The sequence below is a fragment of the Camelus bactrianus genome, chromosome 3 (genome assembly GCF_048773025.1).
Source record: "Camelus bactrianus isolate YW-2024 breed Bactrian camel chromosome 3, ASM4877302v1, whole genome shotgun sequence".
Lineage (NCBI taxonomy): Eukaryota > Metazoa > Chordata > Mammalia > Artiodactyla > Camelidae > Camelus > Camelus bactrianus.
The window spans coordinates 97,773,441-97,796,325 of record NC_133541.1 but is presented as its reverse complement, the minus strand read 5'-3'; the positions used below and the strand labels follow the sequence as shown (position 1 = coordinate 97,796,325).

The following is a 22,885-nucleotide window of genomic DNA, read 5'->3' as shown; positions in this document are numbered from 1 at the left end:
TTCACGCATTAGGATACACTTTTCACTGCAAGATGAGGTCCCACCTCCAGGTTTTGCCTCTTGGTGCTCAGAAGTCTCACTCTTCCCAGAACCCTCTCACTGGTTCCTTATTCCGTGTGCTTGTTTATCTCATCACTCTCACATGGAACCCAGTCATGACAGACTTCTCAATCTAGTACAGTGTGCTGAGTAACCACCACCAGTGGATTATGGTTGACATGTGTTTGTCCTCCCTGGCTTCCCTCCCGCCTCTAGTGCTTTAATCTAAAGGAGGGACCAGGATACCATAGAAGTTAGAAGCATGGATTCTGGGGTTCAGCTGCTTATATTCAAGTTCTGTCTCTACTGCTCCCTTTCTGTGTGGCCTTGGGAAAGTTACTTAACTTCTCTGGGCCCCAGTTTCCTTTTTTTTGTACTATGGGGCATAACATTAGACCTACCTCGTAGGATTGTAGAGAGGATTAAATGAAATAATATGTATTTAAAAAGTGGTTAGAACAGTGCCTAGCACATATAACTCAATAAGTGTTAACTATTGTATTGATAATAGCCATGATAAGTATTTGAAAGGCTGGTGGAGGAAAAAAATTCTTGGATTGTTAGATGCTTTTGGTACCTTCTCAGTCTCCGGAATAGTCGAATATTCATTCTGTTTATGAGTGTGGATCAATCCTATTTAAAAATTCATTCATTTATTAACTCATTTATTTAGTAAACCTTTAGGGCCTACTGTGTGCTATGCGTGCAGCTATGTGTCTAGGACATGAGAGTAAACAAGTCCTTTTCGGAGTCCACAGTATAGTGGGGATAACAAACAACTAAAAAAATGGTTGCAGTTTTCTTAATAATTGCAGTGATTGGAGTCTGCACCGGGTCATTAGGGAGCCCTGTGTGTACAAGTGGAGTCTGCTTGGTGATAGTGTTAAACTTGGGTGGGAAGAGATACATACTTGAGTCCTCCAGATCTGGCTGGCCTCTGACCAGTGTTTCGTAGGCAGTGGGTCCCTCCATCTCAGTGGCGTGCTCATGCTCCTTGGCAGTCATTCAGTCACTCGACTAACAGTCCCAAGCTTTTCCCACTGCTCCCTGAGTCAGAGTTGGTGGAGTTGGGGAGCAGAGATGTAAAGACAAACGAAGGAGCCCTGGATTTGCAGCTACAGAGTTGAGTGCCTTAGGAAAGCATGATTGTTACACTCATCAGGGAAGTGGAAGAGTTGAGGAGTTCATCCCCTTGCCTAACTCAAGATCTGGCGAGTGCATATGACAGCAGAATGTGGGTGTGAGAGAAAATACCCTGGTATGGCTGGGGATGGGTATTGGTGCCGTGACCCATTCTGTCCCCTCACTGGTGTCTTACAGCAAACAGCTGTTGTGTGACGTGATGATTGTGGCAGAAGATGTGGAGATAGAAGCCCATCGTGTGGTGCTGGCGGCCTGCAGCCCCTACTTCTGTGCCATGTTCACAGGTAAGATGAGGGGTGGACAGTAACCCACAGCGATGGGGCTGCAGTCCCACTGGGAGGATGTCAAGAGTGATGGCATGAGGGTGGGGAGGAAGGAGAAGGTGGTGATACCCACCACGAGGAGCTTCTAGGTGCCAGAGTCTGCTTTGCTTCGTGGAGCTGCAGAGAACTGTGTTGAAACAATAGTCTCAGCCGGGCCAGTCAGGCACGCAGCCCCTGTTGCAGTTCACTCTGAGGAAAAAAGATAGACTCGTATAGCTCATGAATTCTGAGACTTTCTCATGCATCATAATCATGTAGGGGGCTTGTTAGACATGTAGACTCATGGGCTCATCCCCGAGCTTCTGCTCTTTCATTTCACAGATGGGAGACGCTGAGGTTGGGAAAAAGGAAGGGACTTGCCTGAGGTCACACATGGATGAGTGGAACTTGGCTTCTGGATGCCAAGCCCAGCGGTGGCCCAGCTGGCCCACATTTTGTCATTCCTTAGCCGTTCCTTCCAGGTGGGGGCCTTGAGCCTCCTCTAGCCTTTCCAGGAGTGTGGGAGAGATTTGGGAGAAGTGGTAGTGCGGCAAGGGGTGGGAAAAGTAAGATGTAGGAATAGTCACCATCTGGCATTCAGTTTCAGCACCTTTGCCAGCTTGCCAGGGAGTCCCCGTTTCCTGGGTGTCCCAAATAGCCTTGTCTGACTACTGCACGTCTGTTGCTTCTGAGATGGAATTCCCTGACCCCCGTGGGCTGGGTTTCTTGTCTTTAGTACCTCGCAGCACCCCTGAACCAGGGGCAGGCAGTGCCCTATCATCCCTGCTGACTGAAGGCCAGCCGGCCTGGGTGAGGCCCCCGGACCAGGTCACATGTCCCTTCCACATGCTCACCAAGTAACGTGTGCTTCCTGTAAGTGTGGTCCCTGTCACTCTGTACTCTTCGTCTGTCTCCTGGTGTCTCCACTGCCCATGCTCTGGCATCTCACGTACCCACTGCTTCTCAACCTGCAGTTGGCAGTTCATGTGTTGCCTCCTCTCTGACCACCTGAGCTAGAGTGCCCCAGTAGGTCTCTTTCTGATCCATAACTCGACTCTGTTTTTTTCATAATATTTATCACTATCTGAAAATCACATTGGTTGTTTGTTTATATATATTTTTCCTCTCTCTCCTTACTAGACTGTAAGTTCCATGAAGACAGGGATCTTGCTGGACTTGTTTGTTACTATTTCTTGAGCACCTGGTACATAAGAGGACTAAATACTTTTCAAATGAACAAAATACCTCCCACCCTTGATTGTGAGCTTTGGGCACTTGGGGACTACGTCTTGTCACTATTGAATCCTTAGTGCCCACCACCGGGCCTGGTGTTCAGGAGACAGTGACTAAGTGAAGGTTGCACGAATAAATATGAGATGGCTAAGAATGGTGAGGGCAGGCACATCTTTGCTGAACAAGCTCTTACCCTTTTACTAGTGTAGTCCACGGCCTCTGGTAGGCAAGACAGTGGTTCTTGTTGGGGGAGACTTAGCACTTGTGTTTTGAGAGTTCCTCACATGTGTGTCCCCCTCAGCTCATCAGGGGAAGGAGCTGGTCTCAACCCCGAGCAGCGCTTCTGCTAAGTGGACCAAGGCACTCTTCCTCACTTGGAGCCTTGGGCCAGGAATTCCACAGCGCAGCCTGGAAAACCAGCTCATTTTACGACCTGGAAATTTTGAGCCACATTCTCTTTGGAGTAGTCTCCAACTCTAGTAGTAAGGCTTTTATTTCTTTTTTCTCCTTCTTCTTCATCTGTCTCTCTTTTAAAATAATTTGTCTGCAATAGCTATTCAGCTGCACCTTCGATAAATAGCTCTGCCAGTCATTCTCTGTGTGTGTGGTTTGAAAAGTCCAGTGTTGAGAGAGGAATCTGTTTGGAATTGCAGTGAAATGTACTATTGGCTTCACTTTATGCTAATGAACTTGCTTCTAGGGTAGTAGAAATGTCTAAGCAAAAACAAGGTGATTTTAAAAAGGGAGAGAAAAGATGATTCTGGATCAGGTTTTGGAGTCTACTATTTGAAGGGAGAAGAGACTCAAGAGAATAAAGCAGTCTAATGTGATGCCCACCCAAAGCCTTCCGCTGAATCTGGTTACCATCCATCCTTCCATCCGTTCGTCCACCTACCCACCTGTCCACCTACTCATCCAAACACTATTCACATATGTTCATTGCAGGAAAAAAATAGAAAATGTGGGCAGGCAAAAACAAAAATTACACATAATACAACATTTACTCTTGTGGTACCTGATGCTTCTCTTTAGTATTATTACTTATCTCATTACTCCTTCACTGTCTGATTTCCCTGGTTAGTCATAAGCTTTATGAGGGTAAAAACTGTACTTTTTTTTTTGCTTTCTTCTAGGAGTTTATTTTATTTTATTTTTTGCATTCTTTTTTATTGCAGTATAGTCAGTTTACAATATTGTGTCAATATCTGGTGTTAAACTGTACCTTTTAAATTCACTACTGTGTCCCCACTGCCTAGTGTGATCTTCCATATAGTAAGTGCTCAATGAAAATTTGCTTAGTTGAACTTAGCAATATATTGTCAATATATTTTCATGTCAATGAAATCACATTTACATCATAATTTTAATGGTTTCATAAGAGCCTGTCATATGTATCCTAATTGAAAATCCATTTCCTTATTGGAAGTTATAATTCTTTCTAGTATTTTGCTAATTATAATTCAAAAATGGGTATCGTTGCAACTTAGTCTTTACCTACATTCTTGATTATTTCCTTAGTATAGGTCCCTAGCATAAGAAATACTAGTTAAAGGGTATGCGCATTTTGAAGACTTGTGAAACACATGTTACAACTCCACAATTCTTAGAACTATTGTACCAGCTTACATTTCCATCAGCAATATATGAGATGTGTGTGGTTTTGGAGACCCCTTGGTTTTGCTTAAACCTTGGTAAACAAGTACAGAAGAAAAAGTGATTTTGCAAAATTTTATTCTAATTATCAGGTTCAGCTTCAAAATGCATAAAATTAATAACAAAAAGGCCCAGCTGACTCTTGTTAAGTCCATTTCTATCAGCGTGTTTAAGGCTCCAAAGAAAAGAAAATACGTGTGACTTTCTTCTGACTTGAGTGATGTGATTAAGATCTTTTACTCAGGCTTAAAGTGTTTATTTTTTGGTTTTGTCCTCTGAGTTCATATTGCCCGAATGTCCTCTGATGGTTCCACATACGAGCCCCACTCGTTGACCATGTCCTTCCCAGAGTAACTTGGAATAAATGTGGAACTGAGGTGTGAATGCCCACAGTAGAGTGTCCAAAGGCCGCCAGCCCTTGAGAAGATCTGGGCTGGGCAGTCAGCTGAATGGCTCCCACTCCTTTAGCATCATGTGATTGGAGAGGCTGGTGGTGCTGGTTCTGCTCTTCCTTCCCCTGCGAGTGTGGAAACTGAAGATTCCCCTCAACCCCATCCTCCCCATCTAGCCCCTCCATCCCAGGGGAAGATAATTTTCCCAAGTTTTTTCCCTCTTTTTATCACATCTTTTACTATGGGATCTGTGTACTATAGTATGTGTACTCCATATGGGTCCCCACATGTCATCCAAATACTTGAAAAAGAATCCCATTTTATGATGTTAAAGACGCCGAGTTCTAAAGAATGTATGGGCTCAGGGTCTTAGGCCAATCATCATGGCCAAAGGACTTTGAGCTCCATCCTGAAAGCAGCCCTGGGAGTGAACTGCCCTGTTCTTCTGATTGTATTGTACTATGTACAGAGGCTGATTAGATTTTTTTTTTTTTTTAAAGAAAAGTTACTGTCTAGTTTTTATTAGATGTAGGCTGAGATTCAACTCGTGTCTTTGAACATATGGTGAGTACAAATAGGGAGGAGAGTCAGGAATGTGCTGGAGGTAAGAGGCAAGGGTCTTGGAACTGGAGAGGACACCAACCATCCACAAACAGAACAATGAAGGCCTGGCTCTTTTGCTCACCTCCCAGGTATGCACATCCTACAGAACCACGTCACCCTTTCTTTGTGCCATATTCTGCCAGGCCCTGGTCCAGATCTGTGTTTTGAGTGTTTGTATGATGTTTTGATGTCTTTGAAGATCTCTGCATAACATACAGTTCAGCAATACTTAATCCAAGGCAGTGGGGCAGGCAGGGAGGGAGCACTAAGGAATAGAATCCTTTGCATAAAGAGGGTTTTGAGAGAATAGTAGCAGTAGCTAGGGTCTGGTTTCTGACAGTTTTGCCCCTGAGATTAGAGTTACAGATTGGATAGAATAGCTCAGAAAAAAGAAGGGTTGGAAGCATCAGAGACTGCTTGGGATTTAGGAGAAATGGCTTCATCTTCCATGTGACTGTCTTTTGGAGTTGGTTACCTCGGGGCAGAAGCTTGTAGTGATGTATGGTTTCTTCTTCCTGTCCCCAACACACCACATCAAAGTCAGGCATCCTTCTGTGGCTTAAGAGTCCCAGATTTAAGGATGAGGGGTACGGTAGTCATGTCTAAAAATATGTTGCTTTTGTTGTAGAAATGGTGAGTTTTTTCAAGAGTTAATTTGGGTGCAGTTCAACACAGGCCTGTGTAGCACCTCAGAAGAGAGACCACTATTCCAGACACCCACCAGCACCTATTAAGGTGCAGCTGGTTTGACCAAGATGATCTAGGGTAGACTGGTCTGGACGTAGAGTAGCTCAGCCTTGAAATTCAGATCATCATTGGGGATAACCATCGGTAAGAAATGTTTTATGAATGTCCATAGAGGATGTTTGGAGTTGTTGCTTTGGAGGCCTCTTTGATAAGGACTGAACATATTAAGGTAATGTCACCTTCCACTCGGAGATAGTGTGGTGTCTTGGAAAGGGCTTTGGAGCCATAATGACCTGACTCCAGTACTTAGTAGGTTTGTGGGGAATTTATTTAACCTCTGTGATCCGGTTTTCTTGTTTGTGAGACTGGAATAATAACAATAAATCAATAATAATAATAACCAGGGAACAAAATTAGGTAAGGGAAGAAAGGGACCCAATACAGAATAGGTACTAATAAAATTTATTCTTATTATGTGTAGAGCACATCATAGATTACAAAGCTCACGTGGATGTGTGGGGTAGCTCTGACATCAGCTGCCCTGTTGGTGGTTCAGCTTGATGTGAAACGTTTCTGTGGCTCCATAGGCACTTCCCTCCTTACTTGGTGCTCCTTGTGCCTCTAGCTGAGCAGAAAGACCTTTCGCAGTAGAGGGGGATGAGATTCCAGGGAGGTTGGGTGATGGGCTTATATCCATCCCTGCAGTTCTGCTGAATCCTCCTGTCACAGTTCTCACAGTCTTATTATGTTCTTTGAATCTCACACAGCTTTGGCATAAAGACAGGGCAGGGAATGTCCTTATTTCACAGGAGACAGAGAGGTCAGCCTTTTGCAGTTAAATGGCCTAGACTGCTCACCTGCAGGAGGTTTGGCTGGGATTCAGGGAGGTGACAGGGTATTTCTTTTTCTCATGTGGTGTTAACATGTGACATAGATCTCCCTCTAGCTTAATGAGTTGGCTACCCAGATATTGGGACTTAGATGAGGGTTAGGGGTAAGAAAGTTTAATAACCATCTTAACACTCACAAAGGATCACTGTGCAAATGGTAGGGATCTTCTGTTTTCTTTCTAGTCAGAACATGAAACTAAATTACAACAGTAAGTGTTCAATTTAAGAGTGAGGAAGAATTCTAGAACATAAGGACTTCTAAATGCACTTTTTCCCCTTTTGCCATACATCTTTGTAGGGGTGGTTGGTGGTCTATGTCTGGTTCTTCAGAAAGACCTGCCAGCCATTCTTCCATTCCTTTCTCACTCTTGAGGCTTGTTTTGCTGAATAATAGGGTTGGGTTGTTTTTTTTTTGTTGGGGGGGTAGGCAATTAGGTATTATTATTATTATTATTATTATTATTATTATTATTATTATTATTAATTATTATTTTATTTGATGGAGGTCCTGGGGAACGAGCCCATGTTATTGTTGTTGTTGTTGTTGTTGTTGTTGTTGTTGTTATTATTATTATTATTATTTTATTTGATGGAGGTCCTGGGGAACGAGCCCATGACCTTGTGCATGCTAAGCATGAGTTCTACCACTGAGCTATACCCTCCCCCAGGGTTGGGTTTATACCAAAGGTCTGGAAGATGAGCAGAGGTTTTCTATCCCTCCTGAGTATTCTGTGGTGGTGAAAGGTTTTGCTCCTCAAGCTGCACTTCCTTCTTCCTCTTCCCCCTGGGGTGGTCTTCCACCTTAAAAGAGCTCTGCTGTGTGCCTGGTGTGCTTGCTGGGATTCAGAACTATGACTTTCTCTCCTGGGCTCTTTATGGTTCTTGGAGACTTCTAGGTGCAGTGCAGGGTCCTAAGGTAGAGCTTGAGGATTTAAAAAAGTTCAAGACATAGTCCCTTTGTCCAGGCTGCCATCATCTTTCATCTGATTTACTGCAGCAGCCTTCTGATTGTTCCCTCCTCCTATTTTGTTCCCTCACCCACAACCCATTCTCTACACTATGGCCATAGTGATCTTCCCAAAATAAAATCTAATGTATCCCTTACCTGCTTAAAATCTGTCAGTGCCTCCCCTTTGCCCTCAGGATGAAGTCTAAACTTCTCAGCATGGCCCACAAAACCCTTAAGTGCAGACCCTGCTTATATCTCCAGCCTCATCTCTTCATTCCTCCCTTTGCATGCTGTGCTCCTGCCAGACTCAACTTCTTATGGACTCAGAACAGGTCATGTTCGTTCTTACCTCCAAACCTTTACATACACCATTCTCTCTTCCTGGAATATTCTTCCTTCATACTCCCTTCTCTCTGACAACCATAACTCCTTCTACAGATCTCATTTTATTGTATTTTTTTTTATTTTTAACTTTATTTATTTAATTTTTTTAACGCCTTTATTGTGGTATGGTTCCTGTACAGTAAGCTACACATATTTCAGATGTACAATTTGATGAATTTTGGTAGATGTGTACACCCATGAAACCACCACCACAATCAAGATAGCTAATATTTCCCTCACTCCCCAAGAGGTGCAGTTTTCAAATTCCAGTTTATCCCTTCCCACCCCCCTTACCCCCTGAAAACCATAAGTTTGTTCTCTGTCTGTGAGTCTGTTTCTGTTTTGTAGATAACTTCATTTGTGTCCCTTTTTTAAGATTCTACATATAAGCGATATCATACGATATTTTTCTTTCTCTTTCTGACTTGCTTCACTTAGAATGACAATCTTCAGTTCCATCCATTTGCTTCAAATGGCATTATTTTATTCTTTTTATGGCTGAGTAACATTCCATTGTGTGTGTATATATATATATCTATATATATATATACACACACACACACACACCACATCTTTATCCAGTCATCTTTTGATGAATATTTGGGTTGTTTCCATGTCTTGGCTATTGTAAGTAGTGCTGCTGTGAACATTGAGGTGCACGTGTCTTTTCAAATTATATTTTCCTCCAGATATATGCCCAGGAGTGGGATTGCTGGATCCAGATCTCATTTTAGATCAGTGTTTTTTAACCATTATGAATCAATCTGATGAAAACAATGGATTCTTGCCACAAAAAAAGCAAATAGTGCTCCTGTGTGCATACAGTTCAGGGTAAAAGAATCCCTGTTTAAGAACGTTTTAAGCTGAGCCCCTCTTTCTAGCATTTAACACACTTTCTAATTGTTGGTTTACTTGTTTCTCTCTCCACTGGACTGAACTCCTTGAGGGTGCAGAACTTGACTTGTTCACTGTTGTGTCCTCTGGGCCTTGCCCATAGGGACTGTTTGATACATATTTGTTGAGTGAAGTAATGAACAAATATCTGTCCTTGAGTAGAACATGATCTGTTTGGAGGAACAGGACATATATGTTAACAAAGGACAAAAGATGTGTGACCAACAGGCACTTTCTTTTTTCTTTTTCTTAATTGAAGCATAGATGTTGTATAATATCATGTAAGTTACAAGTGTATGTATAGACCACATCTACTTTATCCATTCATCTGCTGATGGACCCTTAGGTTGCTTCCATATCTTGGTAATTGTAAATAATGTTGGTATGAACATTGGAGTACATGTGTCTTTTTGAATTAATGTTTTTGGGGTTTTTTGGTTATATACCCAGGAGTGGAATTGCTGGATCATATGGTAGTTCTATTTTTAGTTTTTTGAGAAACCTCCATACTGTTTTCCATAGTGGCTGCACCAATTTACATTCCCACCAACAGTGCATGAGGGTTCCCTTTTCTACACACCTTCTCCAACATTTGTTATTTGTGTTGTTTTTGATGATAGCATTCTGACAGGTGTGAGGTGATATCACATTGTAGTTTTAATTTGCATTTCCCTCATAATTAGAAATATTGAGCATCTTTTCATGTACCTGTTTGCCATTAGCATTTCCTCTTTTCTGAAAGTTCAGAGTCTGAGGTAGCTAGGCTGGTCCTCTTGGGAAAAACCAGCAGAGGAGGATGCTTGGGTTGACCTTAAATATAGAAGGACTTATAGGGCTTATGTTCTGTTTGCTAGAAATATTTTGCCGAAGTAGTCACGGTGAATGAAGGGACAAGAATGGCCAAGTCTTTGTTGATTTCTCCCCCTCCAGAATTACGGAAGTCTGTGGACCTAACGAGATGTCAAGAGAAAGCCTCTCTCTTTCTTTCCCTGCTCCAACAAGTATGTGTTAAGTGCTTATTATATGCCAAGCACTTTGTTAGGTGTTGAGGATATCTTGACAATAAACTTGACAAGATCTCATCTCCCTTCTTTCTTGCTTGTAGGTATTTAGTATAAGTTGTCCTCAGAATGTGGACATAGGCCTTGTTTGGAAATACTTCTATCAAGGTCATTAGTTAAGGTCTGGTTTACATTATAGAGGGATTTATTAGAAATGACATGAAGTCTAAAGTTAGGCCAATTTTCAACTCCCAGTCCTGCCTCTTACTAGCTATGTGCAAATGCCTCTTGAAATGCCAATTCTATAATTTGTCAAATGGAAGTAATACTAGTACCTCCTGGGGGTGTTATTAGGATTCAATGAAATAATGTATGTAAATCCTGAGGGCCTGGTACATAGCAACAATTGTTATTATTATTATTATTACTGAAGTACAGTCAGTTACCATATGTCAATTTCTGGTATACAGCGCAAAGTCCCAGTCATGCATATACATACATATGTTCATTTTCTTTTTTTTTTTTTTTAACATTTTTTTTTACTGATTTATAATCATTTTACAATGCTGTGTCAAATTCCAGTGTAGAGCACAATTTTTCAGTTATACATGAACATATATATATTCATTGTCACATTTTATTCTCTGTGAGCTACCATAAGATCTTGAATATATTTCCCTGTGCTATACAATATAATCTTGTTTATCTATACTACAATTTTGAAATCCCAGTCTATGTTCATTTTCATTTTTTTTATGAAAGGTTATTACAAGATATTGAACATAGTTCCCTGTGCTATAGAAAATAAACTTTAAAAAAAATCTATTTTTATATATAGTGGCTAACACTTGCAGATCTCAAACTCCCAAATTTATCCCTTTCCACCCTACAACAATTATTATTACTACCACTTTTAGGTCTATTGAAGCTGATGTCTTAGTTTGGTGCACTAATTTCTCCTGGTTTATAAGAGATATTAAATGGGATTTTACAAGTCCTGGTTTGTATAGGTCTCCAATTTCCTATAAGGGACATTTCTCAGAGGATAAATACTGTCTTTGAAACCCTAGGTTGTTTTTTTTTTTTTCCACACTTTTTCCTTGCTTATTGAAATTTTAAGCACTTAATACAGAAATTAGAAATTTCTGAGTCATGTAAAGAAGCAAGAAAGAAAATCTCCCAAAGTCCCATCATTTAGAAAAATGTGTCTTAATGTTTTCTGGACAGTTGAGACTGATGAAAATGATCTATCATCCCCAAGAGAATCAAACTTTGGCCCACATATACAAATATTTTCATGTAATTTCAGGAGTTTCTGCTTGTTTACCCCAAGTTACAAAACCCTCACCTGACTCCCAAGCACTAACTCCATAGACAGAAAACAGTCAGGCCAGGCTGTGCTTCACACTTATTAAGGGCTTCTGCGTCTCTTGGTTCTTGCAGTCAGGTTGCTCCTTTTTTCGTTCTTTGTGCTAAGGCCCAAGTTCTTAAACTAAGAATTGGCCACCTTTGATGACCATTTGTGATATAATTACCAACTGGACTTTTATTAATAGACATCTTAATGGCTGTTTAGAGAGATGAATTTAACTTCTGATTTCCTTGTGTGTATGTTCTCATTTGTCTTGGTGTAAACTCAACAGAGAGCTTGTGAGAGCCTGTTTCATGGGTAGCGGAGAAACCCATCTTTTCCTGTTTCCTTTTGGCCTCTTTGTTTCCATCTCAGAGCTCTTTGTGCTAAGGCCTGTTTACTGGCTTTTACCAGCAGTCAGAAGAGAGAACAGAGTCAGGTAAGGGGAGATGTCTGTGGTCTACCTGATCTGGCAGCGGAGGGAGCTGGCAGGGTTTGGAATAGGTTTTTTTCCTTCTTTTTCCTCCCTGCTCAGCATCATTCATATCTAGAACTGTGCAGGATGGGAACCGTGGATTGGCGGAACAATCACGTGCAGTCTGTGCAGCTTGGAGGTGGGCGTCTGCAGCCCACATGCTGTACTGTACTTTATTTTGTTGGCTCCTGGGGACAAATTCCACAGAGAGAAAACAACCGCCCAGGCTCTGTTTTCACACTCACATTAGGACTTCTGAATCCCTGTTTCTTGCAGTCATATTGCCCTTTCGTTCAGCCTATAAAGATGCATGTCTTGCCTGTCTTTTCCTTCTGAACTCAGCAGCCCTTGTTGAATGAGCCCGGCTCTAGGTAAATGTGTGCACTGTATATAGAGGACAGGCTGGAGTCAGGGCCCTCCGGATTGTGCAAACGTGGTGCCACTGCTGCCCTAGTTCACAAGCCTGTGTCCTCTCTTTCTTGGATTATTATCAGGGCTGCCCATCTGTTCTCCCTGCCTCTGATCCAGCTTCCACCCTGCATCCAAAATTTCATTCAAAAACACCCATCTGTTGATGTCATTCCCCTTTAAAACCTTTCAGTGGTGCTATTCTTAGGATAAAGTCCAAACTCCTTTGCATGGTTTACTTGGCTCTACAAGTCCTGGCCACTATCTGCCTCTCCGGCCTCCTCCTTCTTACTGTCACCACACGTACCAGCCATACTGGCTTCTCACTGTTCCCAAAACTTACTGTTTTGGCACTATTCTTTCTTTCTTTCTTTTTTTAACTTTAGAGTTTTTTACTTATTTTTCTAATTAAAGTATAATCAATTTACAATGTTGTGTCAATTTCTGGTGTACAGCATAATGTTTCAGTCGTACATATGCATACATATATTCACTTTCATATTCTTTTTCATTATAGGTTGCTGCAAGATACTGACTATAGTTCCCCATTTTATATGGTAGAAACTTGTTGTTTATGTATTTTATATATAGTAGTCAGTATCTGCAAATCTTGAACTCCCAATTTATCCCTTCCCACCCCTTTTCCCCCTGGTAACCATAAGTTTGTTTTTTATGTCTGTGAGTCTATTTCTGTTTTTGTAAATAAGTTCATTTGTGTCTTTTTTTTTCAGATTCCACATATAAGTGATATCATATGGTTTTGTCTTTTTCTGACTGACTTCGCTTGGTATAATAATCTCTAGCTTCATCTATGTTGCTACAAATGTCATTATTTTATTCTTTTTTATGACTGAGTAGTATTCTACTGTATGTAAATGTATATGTATATACTACAATTTCTTTATCCAGTCACCTGTCAATGGGCATTTAGGTTGTTTTCATGTCTTGGCTATTGTATATAGTGCTGCTATGAACACTGGGGTGCATGTATCTTTTTGAATTAGAGTTCCCTCCAGATATACGTTTTGTTAATTTTCTATCTTTGCACTTGTGGTTCCTGTATCCAGCTCACCCCTCCTCACCTTTGCTGCCTGTGGAATATCCAGTTCAAATGTGCCCTCCTATTAGGATGCCTTCCTGGATTCGTCAGAGAGGGCTTGTTTCTCTGTCTTCTGCCTCCTTAGGATTTAGTATAATTTAGTAATTACAAGTGTGGGCTCTAGAGTCACACTCCTTGCTTTCAATCCTGGCCTGGCTCCTTCCTAGATGTATGACTCTGGGCAAAATGAATTAACTACAGTCCTGTGCCTCAGTTTCTTCATCTGTAATATGGGGATAATATTGATAACCTTCATAGGTTGTTAATTAAAAGAGACAATAGTTTAAAGTGCTCAGCACAGTGCTTGGCCATAGTTAGCACTCAATAAATGGTTTTTAAAAAATTGTTGTTATACTGGTACTTTGCATAGACCTCTATTAAGTTCTTACCATCTCATATATTTTTATGTATCTGCCCTACTGGACCAGGTTCTCTGAGAACACGTGCATATCTTGTTCACTTTCCTGGCCCTGCGTGTACAAGTTTGCAGTAACTGTTGGTTGAATGCTTTGCTGTAGACATATTTGCCTTTAGAATGGAAATGGGCAACAGATAGAGTGAGGAACGCTTAAAACTGGGTTTTGGGTGATCACAGACCCAAAGTTGATGTGACCTTGATGTCAGCTGGTTTATCTGCCTCCATGCCTGAGTTCCTTCTGTGGCCTCTGGGAGCATGGGCAGTGCTTTGATGTCGCCAAGACAGGGCAGGAGGCCATGTGAAAGTTAAATACACCCTTGGCACCACATTCATGTCCATTTTGTTTTTGTTTTGAACTGTAGGTGACATGTCTGAGAGTAAAGCCAAGAAGATAGAAATCAAGGATGTGGATGGGCGGACGCTCAGTAAGCTGATTGACTACATCTATACAGCCGAGATTGAAGTGACCGAAGAGAACGTGCAGGTAAACACAGCCCCTGCTCAGTGTGTCGCACACCTAGGGCTCACTGTTTTACAGCCTCATTTCACTTAACGCTCACAACAGCTTGATTGGCAACTGGAGAGGAAACGAAAGCTCCAAAGAGGGCAGGTGACTGGCCCTGGGTCACGTGGCCAGTAGGAGGTGGGTGAATGACCCTCACACTCCTGCCTACCTGACTGTGGGACCCCTGTTCTTAACCACTAGGCAATAATCCTCTGAATGAGCTTGGGCCCCAGAACAGGAAGTCTAACTTAACGTTGGTTCCAACTTAGGTGAAGGGAAGAACTAGAAGCCTGGTGACCCCAGTCCTCCCCAGGCATCGTCACATCTCAGGGATTTTTTTGAGTATCGACTTGTGAGGCTGTTAAAAATTTTCCTGTTTCAGTGTTAGTCAGTGAAATACCTCTGAGTCAGTGGAGGTGCCAAGCACCGGGCCTGAGTTTCAGCAGGGGCGTGTGGCTGTGAGACGTGTGGTCTGTGCCTTTTCCTTCCTTTGCCACCTGCCCTCATCCTTAGCCATCTGGAGCCTTGAAAGGAGGAGCCAGCTAAGACCCTGCTTCACCCATAGGAGTGCGTCTTTACTGTGGGCACGTGAGGCATCAGCATCAGCCTCAGTAGGGAAGGTGGTTGAGGTTGTGGCCCACGCTGGAGCCCCACGTACCACCAGGCCAAACCCAGACACAGGATACACTCTTTCTTTCTTCAGTTGAAGTATAGTTGATTTACAATGTGTTAGTTTCAGGTGTACAGCATAGCAATTTAGTTATACATACATATATTTTCATTGTAGGTCATTACAAGCTATTGAATATAGTTCCCTGTGCTTTACAGAGGGACTTTGTTGTTTATCTATTTTCTATATAGTCGTTTGTATCTACTAGTCCCAAACTCCTAATTTTTCCGTTCCCCCTCCCTTTCCTGCTTTGGTAACCGTAAGTTTGTTTTCTATGTCTGTAAGTGTGTTTCTGTTTTGTAAATAAGTTCATTTGTCTCATTTTTTTAGATTCCACATATAAGTGATGTCATATGATATTTGTCTTACTCTGTTTGACTTATTTTATTTAAATGTGGTAATCTCTAGGTCCATCTATGTTGCTGCAGATGGCATAATTTCATTCTTTTTTATGGCTGAGTAATATTTCTGTGTGTGTGTGTGTGTGTGTGTGTGTGTGTGTGTGTGTGTGTACCACAACTTCTTTATTCATCTGTTGATAGACATTTAGGTTGTTTCCACGTCTTGGCTATTGTAAATAGTGCTGCTGTGAACACTGGGGTGCATAAGATACACTATTTCTTGTCATTAAGGATCTTACTATTCAATTAAAGTGATGGAAATTTTATGTGACATGGAGGTTTTTTCCTTCCTTTTTTGTTTTTAAAAACGCAATTCCACCTTATGTATTGTGAGACAGATACCTCTCTGGTGACCAAAATGCCCATTTCCCTTATCCAGAACACCAGCTTCTTTTCCGGGATCGAGGTATTTGGGAGGCTGAATTGATAATCGTGTATTTATCCCCTTTGGCCCAGATGTTTGAGTGCCCGTTATATGCTACTTTGTTGGGCACTGTGTTTATACCATGGAGCAGAGGTGATTCAGTTGCTTGCTTTCATAGAATTTGTGGTCCAAGGGTGAAGACAAACACTCAACAAATAAGCACACAAGTAAGGTCTATGCACAGATTGTGGTAAGTCCTTTGAAGGAAAGGAACATGGTGTACAATGAGAGAGAAAGGGACTGTTTGGGCGAAGGAGGGAGTCTGGGAAGGGCCCTTTCAAGAGGTAAGTTTAAGCTGAGGACTGCAGGATGAGTGGAAGTCAGCTTGGTGTAGTGAAGGGTCCTCATAAGGCAGGGGTGTCAGGGTGCAGGCAAGCTGAGGGCCCGAGGTGCCCACCCTGCACTGGGGCCTGCAGAGCCTGTTTCTGTATACAGACTTTTGGGTGGTATAGTTTCTACAGTGGTCTGGCCAAATCCTCAATTTTAAAATTGAGGTATTTTTTATACACAGTAAAGTGCATAGCCTTTCCATGTTGTTTCTGGTCTTTCCCATCCAGAGTGGAGTAGGCAATGCCATGGTTACTTACTAGGTCTAGCAGCAGAATTCAGACAGCTGAATGACTCTTGGGCAGTAATACTAAGTGCAAAGTAATTTAGTATACAATGAATATAGGAGATGTATTAAAAAAATTTTAAATGGGTGATAGTTGTGTCAAATCACCATCAAATTTAAATTCATTTAGGTACTTTTAAGAGTGATATAGATATTGAGACTTACAGAATGCAAGAAATTACATCCTTTGCAATTCTAATGAAAAATGCTAAATGTCAACCTAAAAATGTACGGGGGGTAAGTAATTTTTAAAAATCTTGCATTAAGATTTATCAGTAACTCATTAATCATATAGTGCGGTAGGCAGATTAATGGCCACCAAAGATGTTCCTGTCCTAACTCCTGGAATTTGTGAATATGTTAGGTTGAATGTCAAAGAGAAATTAATATTGCAGATGGAATTAATGTTGCTCATCAGCTGAACATGTGATGGGGAGATTATCTTGGATTATCCAGGTGGCTCGATGTAATCGCTGGGGCTATTTAAATTAAAGAGGGGGGCAGAATAAAGGGAACTAGAGAGATGTGACCTGACAGGGATCCAGTTTGATGTTTCTGGTCTTGAAGTTAGGAGGTCCATGAGCCAAGGAATTGAGGTACCTCTAGAAGCTTGAAGGGCAAGGAAGCATTTTTTTCTCTCAGAGCCTCCAGAAGGAACTCAACTCTGCTGACACTTTGATTTTAGCCTGGTGAAACCCATCTGGGACTTCTGACTTCCAGATGTAAGAAAATAAATTTGTTTGTTGTCTTAAGTCACTAAAACAAAACAAAAACAAACAAACCCCAAGCATTGTATAGGGAGGTTGTAGAGTTGTATGACTGAAACCAGTTTTTTCCTTCCTTTTCATTGTGTATTTATTTAATACCTTTTTTTCTGTAAAGGACCAGGTGTTTACAAGCTTAGATAATTAGAAGATGTTCCACTCTGGCTGCTTTTTGTCTGGCTAGGTATTTATCTTTGCAGCCTGGTCTAACCCAGTGGTGATGTCTACAACACCAGGTACCTTAAGGCAGATAGCAGCAGATAGCAGAATCAGAGGACTCTGGAGAAAATGGCTTCACTGTTGCTTTTTACAACTCCTCTGTAGGGGTGAGGGCAAGGAACCAGAGCAAAGACACGCATGTTAAGAGTACAGGCAGAGATAGAGATGAGGCAGGAATCAAGTCTGAAAGGAGACCTGGGTCCAGGCCCCAGCTTTAGCATCTGTTCAGAGACTCTTAGTCTTGCCCTTCCCCACTGCAGGGGTCAGTGTCCCATCTGTAATGTAAGGGCATGGGACTTGGTGACCTCTAGCCAGGGAAGAGTCTTACTTATTCTGCCAGCCTCTATTCTATTTCCTTCCTAGTGGAACTTCTCTGATCCCCCCACTGACTTCCTGCCTTAAGGATCAGTTTTCTCATCTGTAGAACAGGAATCATGATAGTACCCATCCGACTGGGAGGTCATGAGTTAAACTGTCTTCGAATCCTGGTTCCACCATTTTCTAGCCGTGTGAATCCAAGCAAGGTACTTAACTTCTCTATGCCTCAGTGTTCTCATCTCTATTATAGGCATAGTAATAGTACTTGACTCATTGGGTTGGTGTGAGGATTAAATAAATTACGGTAGGTAAAGCACCTAGAAGAGTGCTACCCAGGGCTGGCAGATGTATGGGTGCAGAGAACACGGTGAGCACGGAAGCTCTTTCACTTAGGAGCTCGTGGTCTGAACGTGGAGACAGATGGCCAAGCAAATAAGTGCCTTCCAGTGTGGTAGAGGCCAGGGTGGAGGTACCCAGGAAGCAGGGAATGGTCATTACCCCCTTGATGAGGATGGTCTGGGCAGGCCTTACTGAGGGGGCGTTGTGTAGGCTGGATCTTGAAGGAAGGCTGGGACGTCAGACCTGCCTCCTCTGCCCACCTGTCTTTGTCCCTACTGGCGTGTGAGACCCCGGTGGGGCCTGCTGTGTTCATGTGTGTGTAGGAGTGGGGAGGGGGCTGCACGGGCAAGGGCTCCACTGGGAAGCACCAGTGTAGACCCTTCAGGAAACTTTGCATTGTTGGGAATCACTGAGACACGTGAACTCTTTTCTTTTTTCTCTGTCACTTTAAACTGTGGTTTGTTCAGGGGTGACCTTGGGGGAAAACAAAACAAAAAAGGTTAAGAAAAGAAAGTTTAGATCAAAATGTGGCTGCTTCTTCCTGCTGTGATGTGTCTACTGAGACGGTTGCTCACAAGCTGTCTATGAAGTCAGTGTCTGTTGAGGATATGGTGCACTTAGGAGGTGAGTGTGGAGGCACTGGTGAAATCTAGGGTCAGAGACTTGAGGCTTGATTAAATGGATGGGAGACTATGCCCTGAATCTCTTCCCAGCCACACATACTTGGAAGAGACCAAGTTGTCCTTGTGTGGTGGAGGTAACCAATGCCCCATCTCTTATTAATGCTTGTAAACCAAGCATGTGTAGATCACTTCACATGCATTATTTCATTTAATTCTCATAACCACCCCTGGATGGTTCTCCTGTGACCCTTCTCTTACAGTTGAAGGAACTGATGCTCCAAGGGGTTAAATGGTGGAGCTGGGCTTTGGATCCCGCTCTCTCCAACTCACTGTACCCTGTTGATGTGGTGAACTTGAGTTTCCTGTTAAATGAATGATCAGAATCTTGACTCTATCTCATTATAATTGATCATAATAAAAACTGAGTTTAAAACCCAGTTTAACTGAGCACTCCTTATGCACCAAACACTGGGTTAACTGCTTTAAATGTGTTATCTCATTTGAGCCTCACAACAAGCCCTAAGGCAGTATTGTTACTGTCTTTATTTTACTGTTAAGGAGTCAGAAGCACAGAGAGGTGAAGTAATTTGCCTGTAGTCACATGGCTGGTAAGTGAAGTCACAATGGGAAGAGACACTTTTAATCACAGTGCTCTTCAATTAGCTCTCTTGTTCCATCCTCTCTCTCTCTCTCCTTCTATCTCTCTCTCCCTCCTTCTATCTCTCTCTCCCTTTCTTCTTTCTCTCAGTAGATTTTTATTTAGCACTGTTTCTATGCCAGGCCTCATGCCTGGTCCTGGCAGAGGCAGACCGCTGTGTGGCTGTGCACAGGCCCGGGGCAGCCTTGCCCTGGCTCTCTGGCGGGTGCCCTTCCTGTGTGCATGGCCCTGCCTTCCCGAAATTCCAAGAGTAGGTGCTTTCTGAGGCAGGGCATTTCCTTTTGTTTTTGCTAAAGGAAACAAATTCTGTGACGGGATATCCTCTGCTGTGTTTTCATGTTATCCGAGGGAGAGAAAAAAACAAAACGGGGCCTGCATGTAAAAAAGGGGGGGAAGCCATTTGTAAGCTGGAGGGAAACCTGTAAGCTCTTTGCTGAGGGTCATTCCAGGGACTCTTTTTCCCAGAACCAGAATGCTGAGGTGGCGAGGGGCAAGCTGAAAGCTTTCACCTAGGGCCACCTTCCGTTCCTGCACTGGTTCCAGCCACCTGCCCCTTCTCATGTCTCAGCCTCCTTCCAGGGACCAGCCAATACAGCCCTAGTGATTCCCATCAGGACAGAAGGCTTCCAAGTTGTGGCCCTGAGCTTGGCGTCTTGTTACTGGTGCCACTTGAGGGAGTCAAGTTGCAGGCAAGATAAGAGAAGAGGAAATCCTCTCGCAGCCCTTGAAGTGGGAGAGGGAAGTGTGACCACCACAGGGATGTTTTACTCTCTTTTCTTCCATGGCCTCTGGAGATTTGTGTTGGTTCTCCTGTGTGCTGCCCCCAGAGCCCCTCTGGACCACACCCCAGTTTATCCCTGAGACTCAGGGTTTGAGCCATGATAAATCCTCCAGCCTCCAAACTGTCCTCCTCAGCGTTCTGACTCCCCTTACTGGTTTTCACGCCTTCTTGTAGGAAGCAAGCAGTGGGAAGAAAACAGCCTTTGACTCAGAGAATCTCAGTGTATCATCAAAGAGAGGGACGGGGCAGTTAGAGAAACCAGCAGCCCCTCGCATTTTGGGAAGTCAGCTTGAGAGCACTTTCGAGCAGGAGCAGATGCAAACAGAATGGGGGCGCCCTGCACGGAGAGGTGGAAAGCCTGATCATTTTTGTCTGCTAAGTGGGTTTTAGGAACAGTAGGGAAGTTGAAAGCTATGTGGGCAGCTCTATCCAGGGAGTTTTTAAAAACTGAACGTATTACCTAAGGAGTGTATTTATTATTTAACTTCTCTGGCTGGTGGTCACGAGCTTGAGAATTTGAGCATCAAACAGTGGCTGTCTTTGTGGTGAAGAAGAGGGCAAGAAGGGATGGGGTGTGTGTCTCTGGCGTGATCGCATCTCGGCTTGGCTGGGAATGCAATCTAGGGGCATACTGGACTCTCAGAAATTCCTCCTCTGCGCAGCTAAAGGGCTGCCGTCCGTTTCTGCCTCTAATCACACCTGACCCTTTGGGGGTTGCCACACCTTGGGGCAGGGTATGTGCTGGACAGCATACAAGTTCCTGGTCCCTGGAACCATCCATTCCAGTTTGCATAGGATTGAGGGGTCTCCTGGGACCCAGGACTTTAGTGCTAAAACTGGCAAAATGTCAGCAAACCAGAATGGTTGGTCAGCCTGTGGCCCTCACTCCAGGGTGCTGGTCAGAGGTTGGTGTCATGGAGGTCATTTGAGGATTGAGAACACAACTTTCCATTCCTGGTATGAATTCAGTGAGAATGGTTAATGGTTCCCCACTAAACTAGCAGGCAGAGACTAATCTGGTCCTAGAATCTGTTTGGCTAGGCTGAGCAAGATCACAGGTTAATTGATTTCCCAGTTTATGGCTGCTCTGGGCCGACGTGGCTGTCTAGTGGGGATGGAGCTCAGGTGGTCAAATTTGGAGCCTGGCGGTGTTCACTTCTGGTTTCAAACTCTTAAGAGTGGGTGATTTTATCTTTTTCCTTCTCTGGAATCAAACAGGGGTTCAGAAAATAGCAAGGACGCAATGCTAATTTAACTGCTGTCCTGCTGGCACATGGAGTAGTGGAGAGAGGGCAGAGGAAGGAGAGAGGTGTGTGTTTTCTATAACTCAGCTGTCGTGAGGGAGAAGTTTGATAAACTTGCAGGTAAGAAGAGCTTTCCTTGTTGAGAGCATGCATTTAGCTTGGGAGCAGGACCAGTGACAGCAGAGGCTCTTGGTGGTGACTATGTGTGGACAGGTCTGAGGAAGGTGGCTAACCATCCCTGTTTTAGTACTGAGAGTCCCATATCCTGGGAAGCCCCTCGGTCCTGGGAAAGCCTGGATGACTGGTTACCCTAGTGGTGGGACAAGGCCCGAGAATGCACAGTGGGGTAGTTTTTGGCCTGAGTATTTGGAAGTGAGGAGAGTGAGAGCTGAGGCTCAGAGTGTTTTGGGGGACAGTTGGCTACAGAATTTAAATCACTAAAAAATTTTGTTTTGTAGTGCCCAGAGTTAAGAAAACAAACATCTGGAGCCTGTGTCTTCCTAGGCAAGCCCGAGTGGGTAGAGGAGCTGGAGTCTGGCTGGCCCAGATAGTCACCCTGAGACCAGGGGAGCAGCTGAGAGCAAAGGTCCAGGACACAGGGGTTGTTTTGGGGTGAAATGTATGCTGGGGGCCCTGAGGCAAGCAGTCTCAAGCCAGAATGATCTGCACTCTGATTTTTTTTTTTCCCCTAAATTTCTTTTTGTTAAGTCACTCTCAAATCATCTACCCCTTCCACAGGGCAGGGGTGAGGGGTAGCAGACCTGGAGTTGAGTAGGACCCTGCTGTCTGTCTGTCCTGAGTTTCTGACCCAAGGTCAGGCTTCAGCAGCTGTGGGAAAGTCCTAGGGGACTCGACCTGAGTTGACATCTAAGCACCCATCTGGCCTGTTCAAGCCAGTCTTCCCTGGCTTTGAGGAAAAACACATGCGCACATACCTAAGTAGGAACTATTTCTGTCTTCTAGGATACAGTGTAAATACTCATGTATCCCATGACCTTTTAAAAGGAAACTCAATTCTCCTGTCTCTGAGAATGTATCCCAAAATGTTCTTTACTGTTTATCTGTTGGATGCAAGAGCAGAGTGCGATTGTCTGAGTCCCTGTGGATTTGGGGGTGACTCTTGTTCCAGTAGATGATGAACTCCGTACGATCAGGAGTCTGATTTCTCTTGCTTACCTACCACTGAGTCCCAGAGGCTGGCACACAGCTGCTCAGTAACTAAGTGGTGAATGAGCTTGTGAGCAAGTCAGTAAGTACCATTCTAAGTGAGGACAGTAGCTAAAGACTACAGGGCAGTGCTTCTCAAATGTGGCTGTACATTAGACGCACCTGGGGAGCTTTAGCAGTATCTCACTGTCCAGGTCATACCTCTTCCTGCTGAATTAGAATCTTTGGGGGTGAGACC

General features: G+C 43.3%; 1 protein-coding gene across 8 annotated transcripts in view; it reads left to right on the top strand.

The window, feature by feature from the left end:
- Positions 1–22,885, top strand: part of KLHL3 (kelch like family member 3) — a 238,159-nt gene that overhangs the window by 152,675 nt on the left and 62,599 nt on the right. For all 8 annotated transcript variants that reach the window (XM_045507716.2, XM_045507715.2, XM_045507713.2 and 5 more), the window contains 2 exons: positions 1,360–1,466; positions 14,284–14,405. In XM_045507716.2, coding sequence (XP_045363672.1) covers positions 1,360–1,466; positions 14,284–14,405 — 229 coding nt within the window. The remainder of the gene's footprint in view (positions 1–1,359; positions 1,467–14,283; positions 14,406–22,885) is intronic.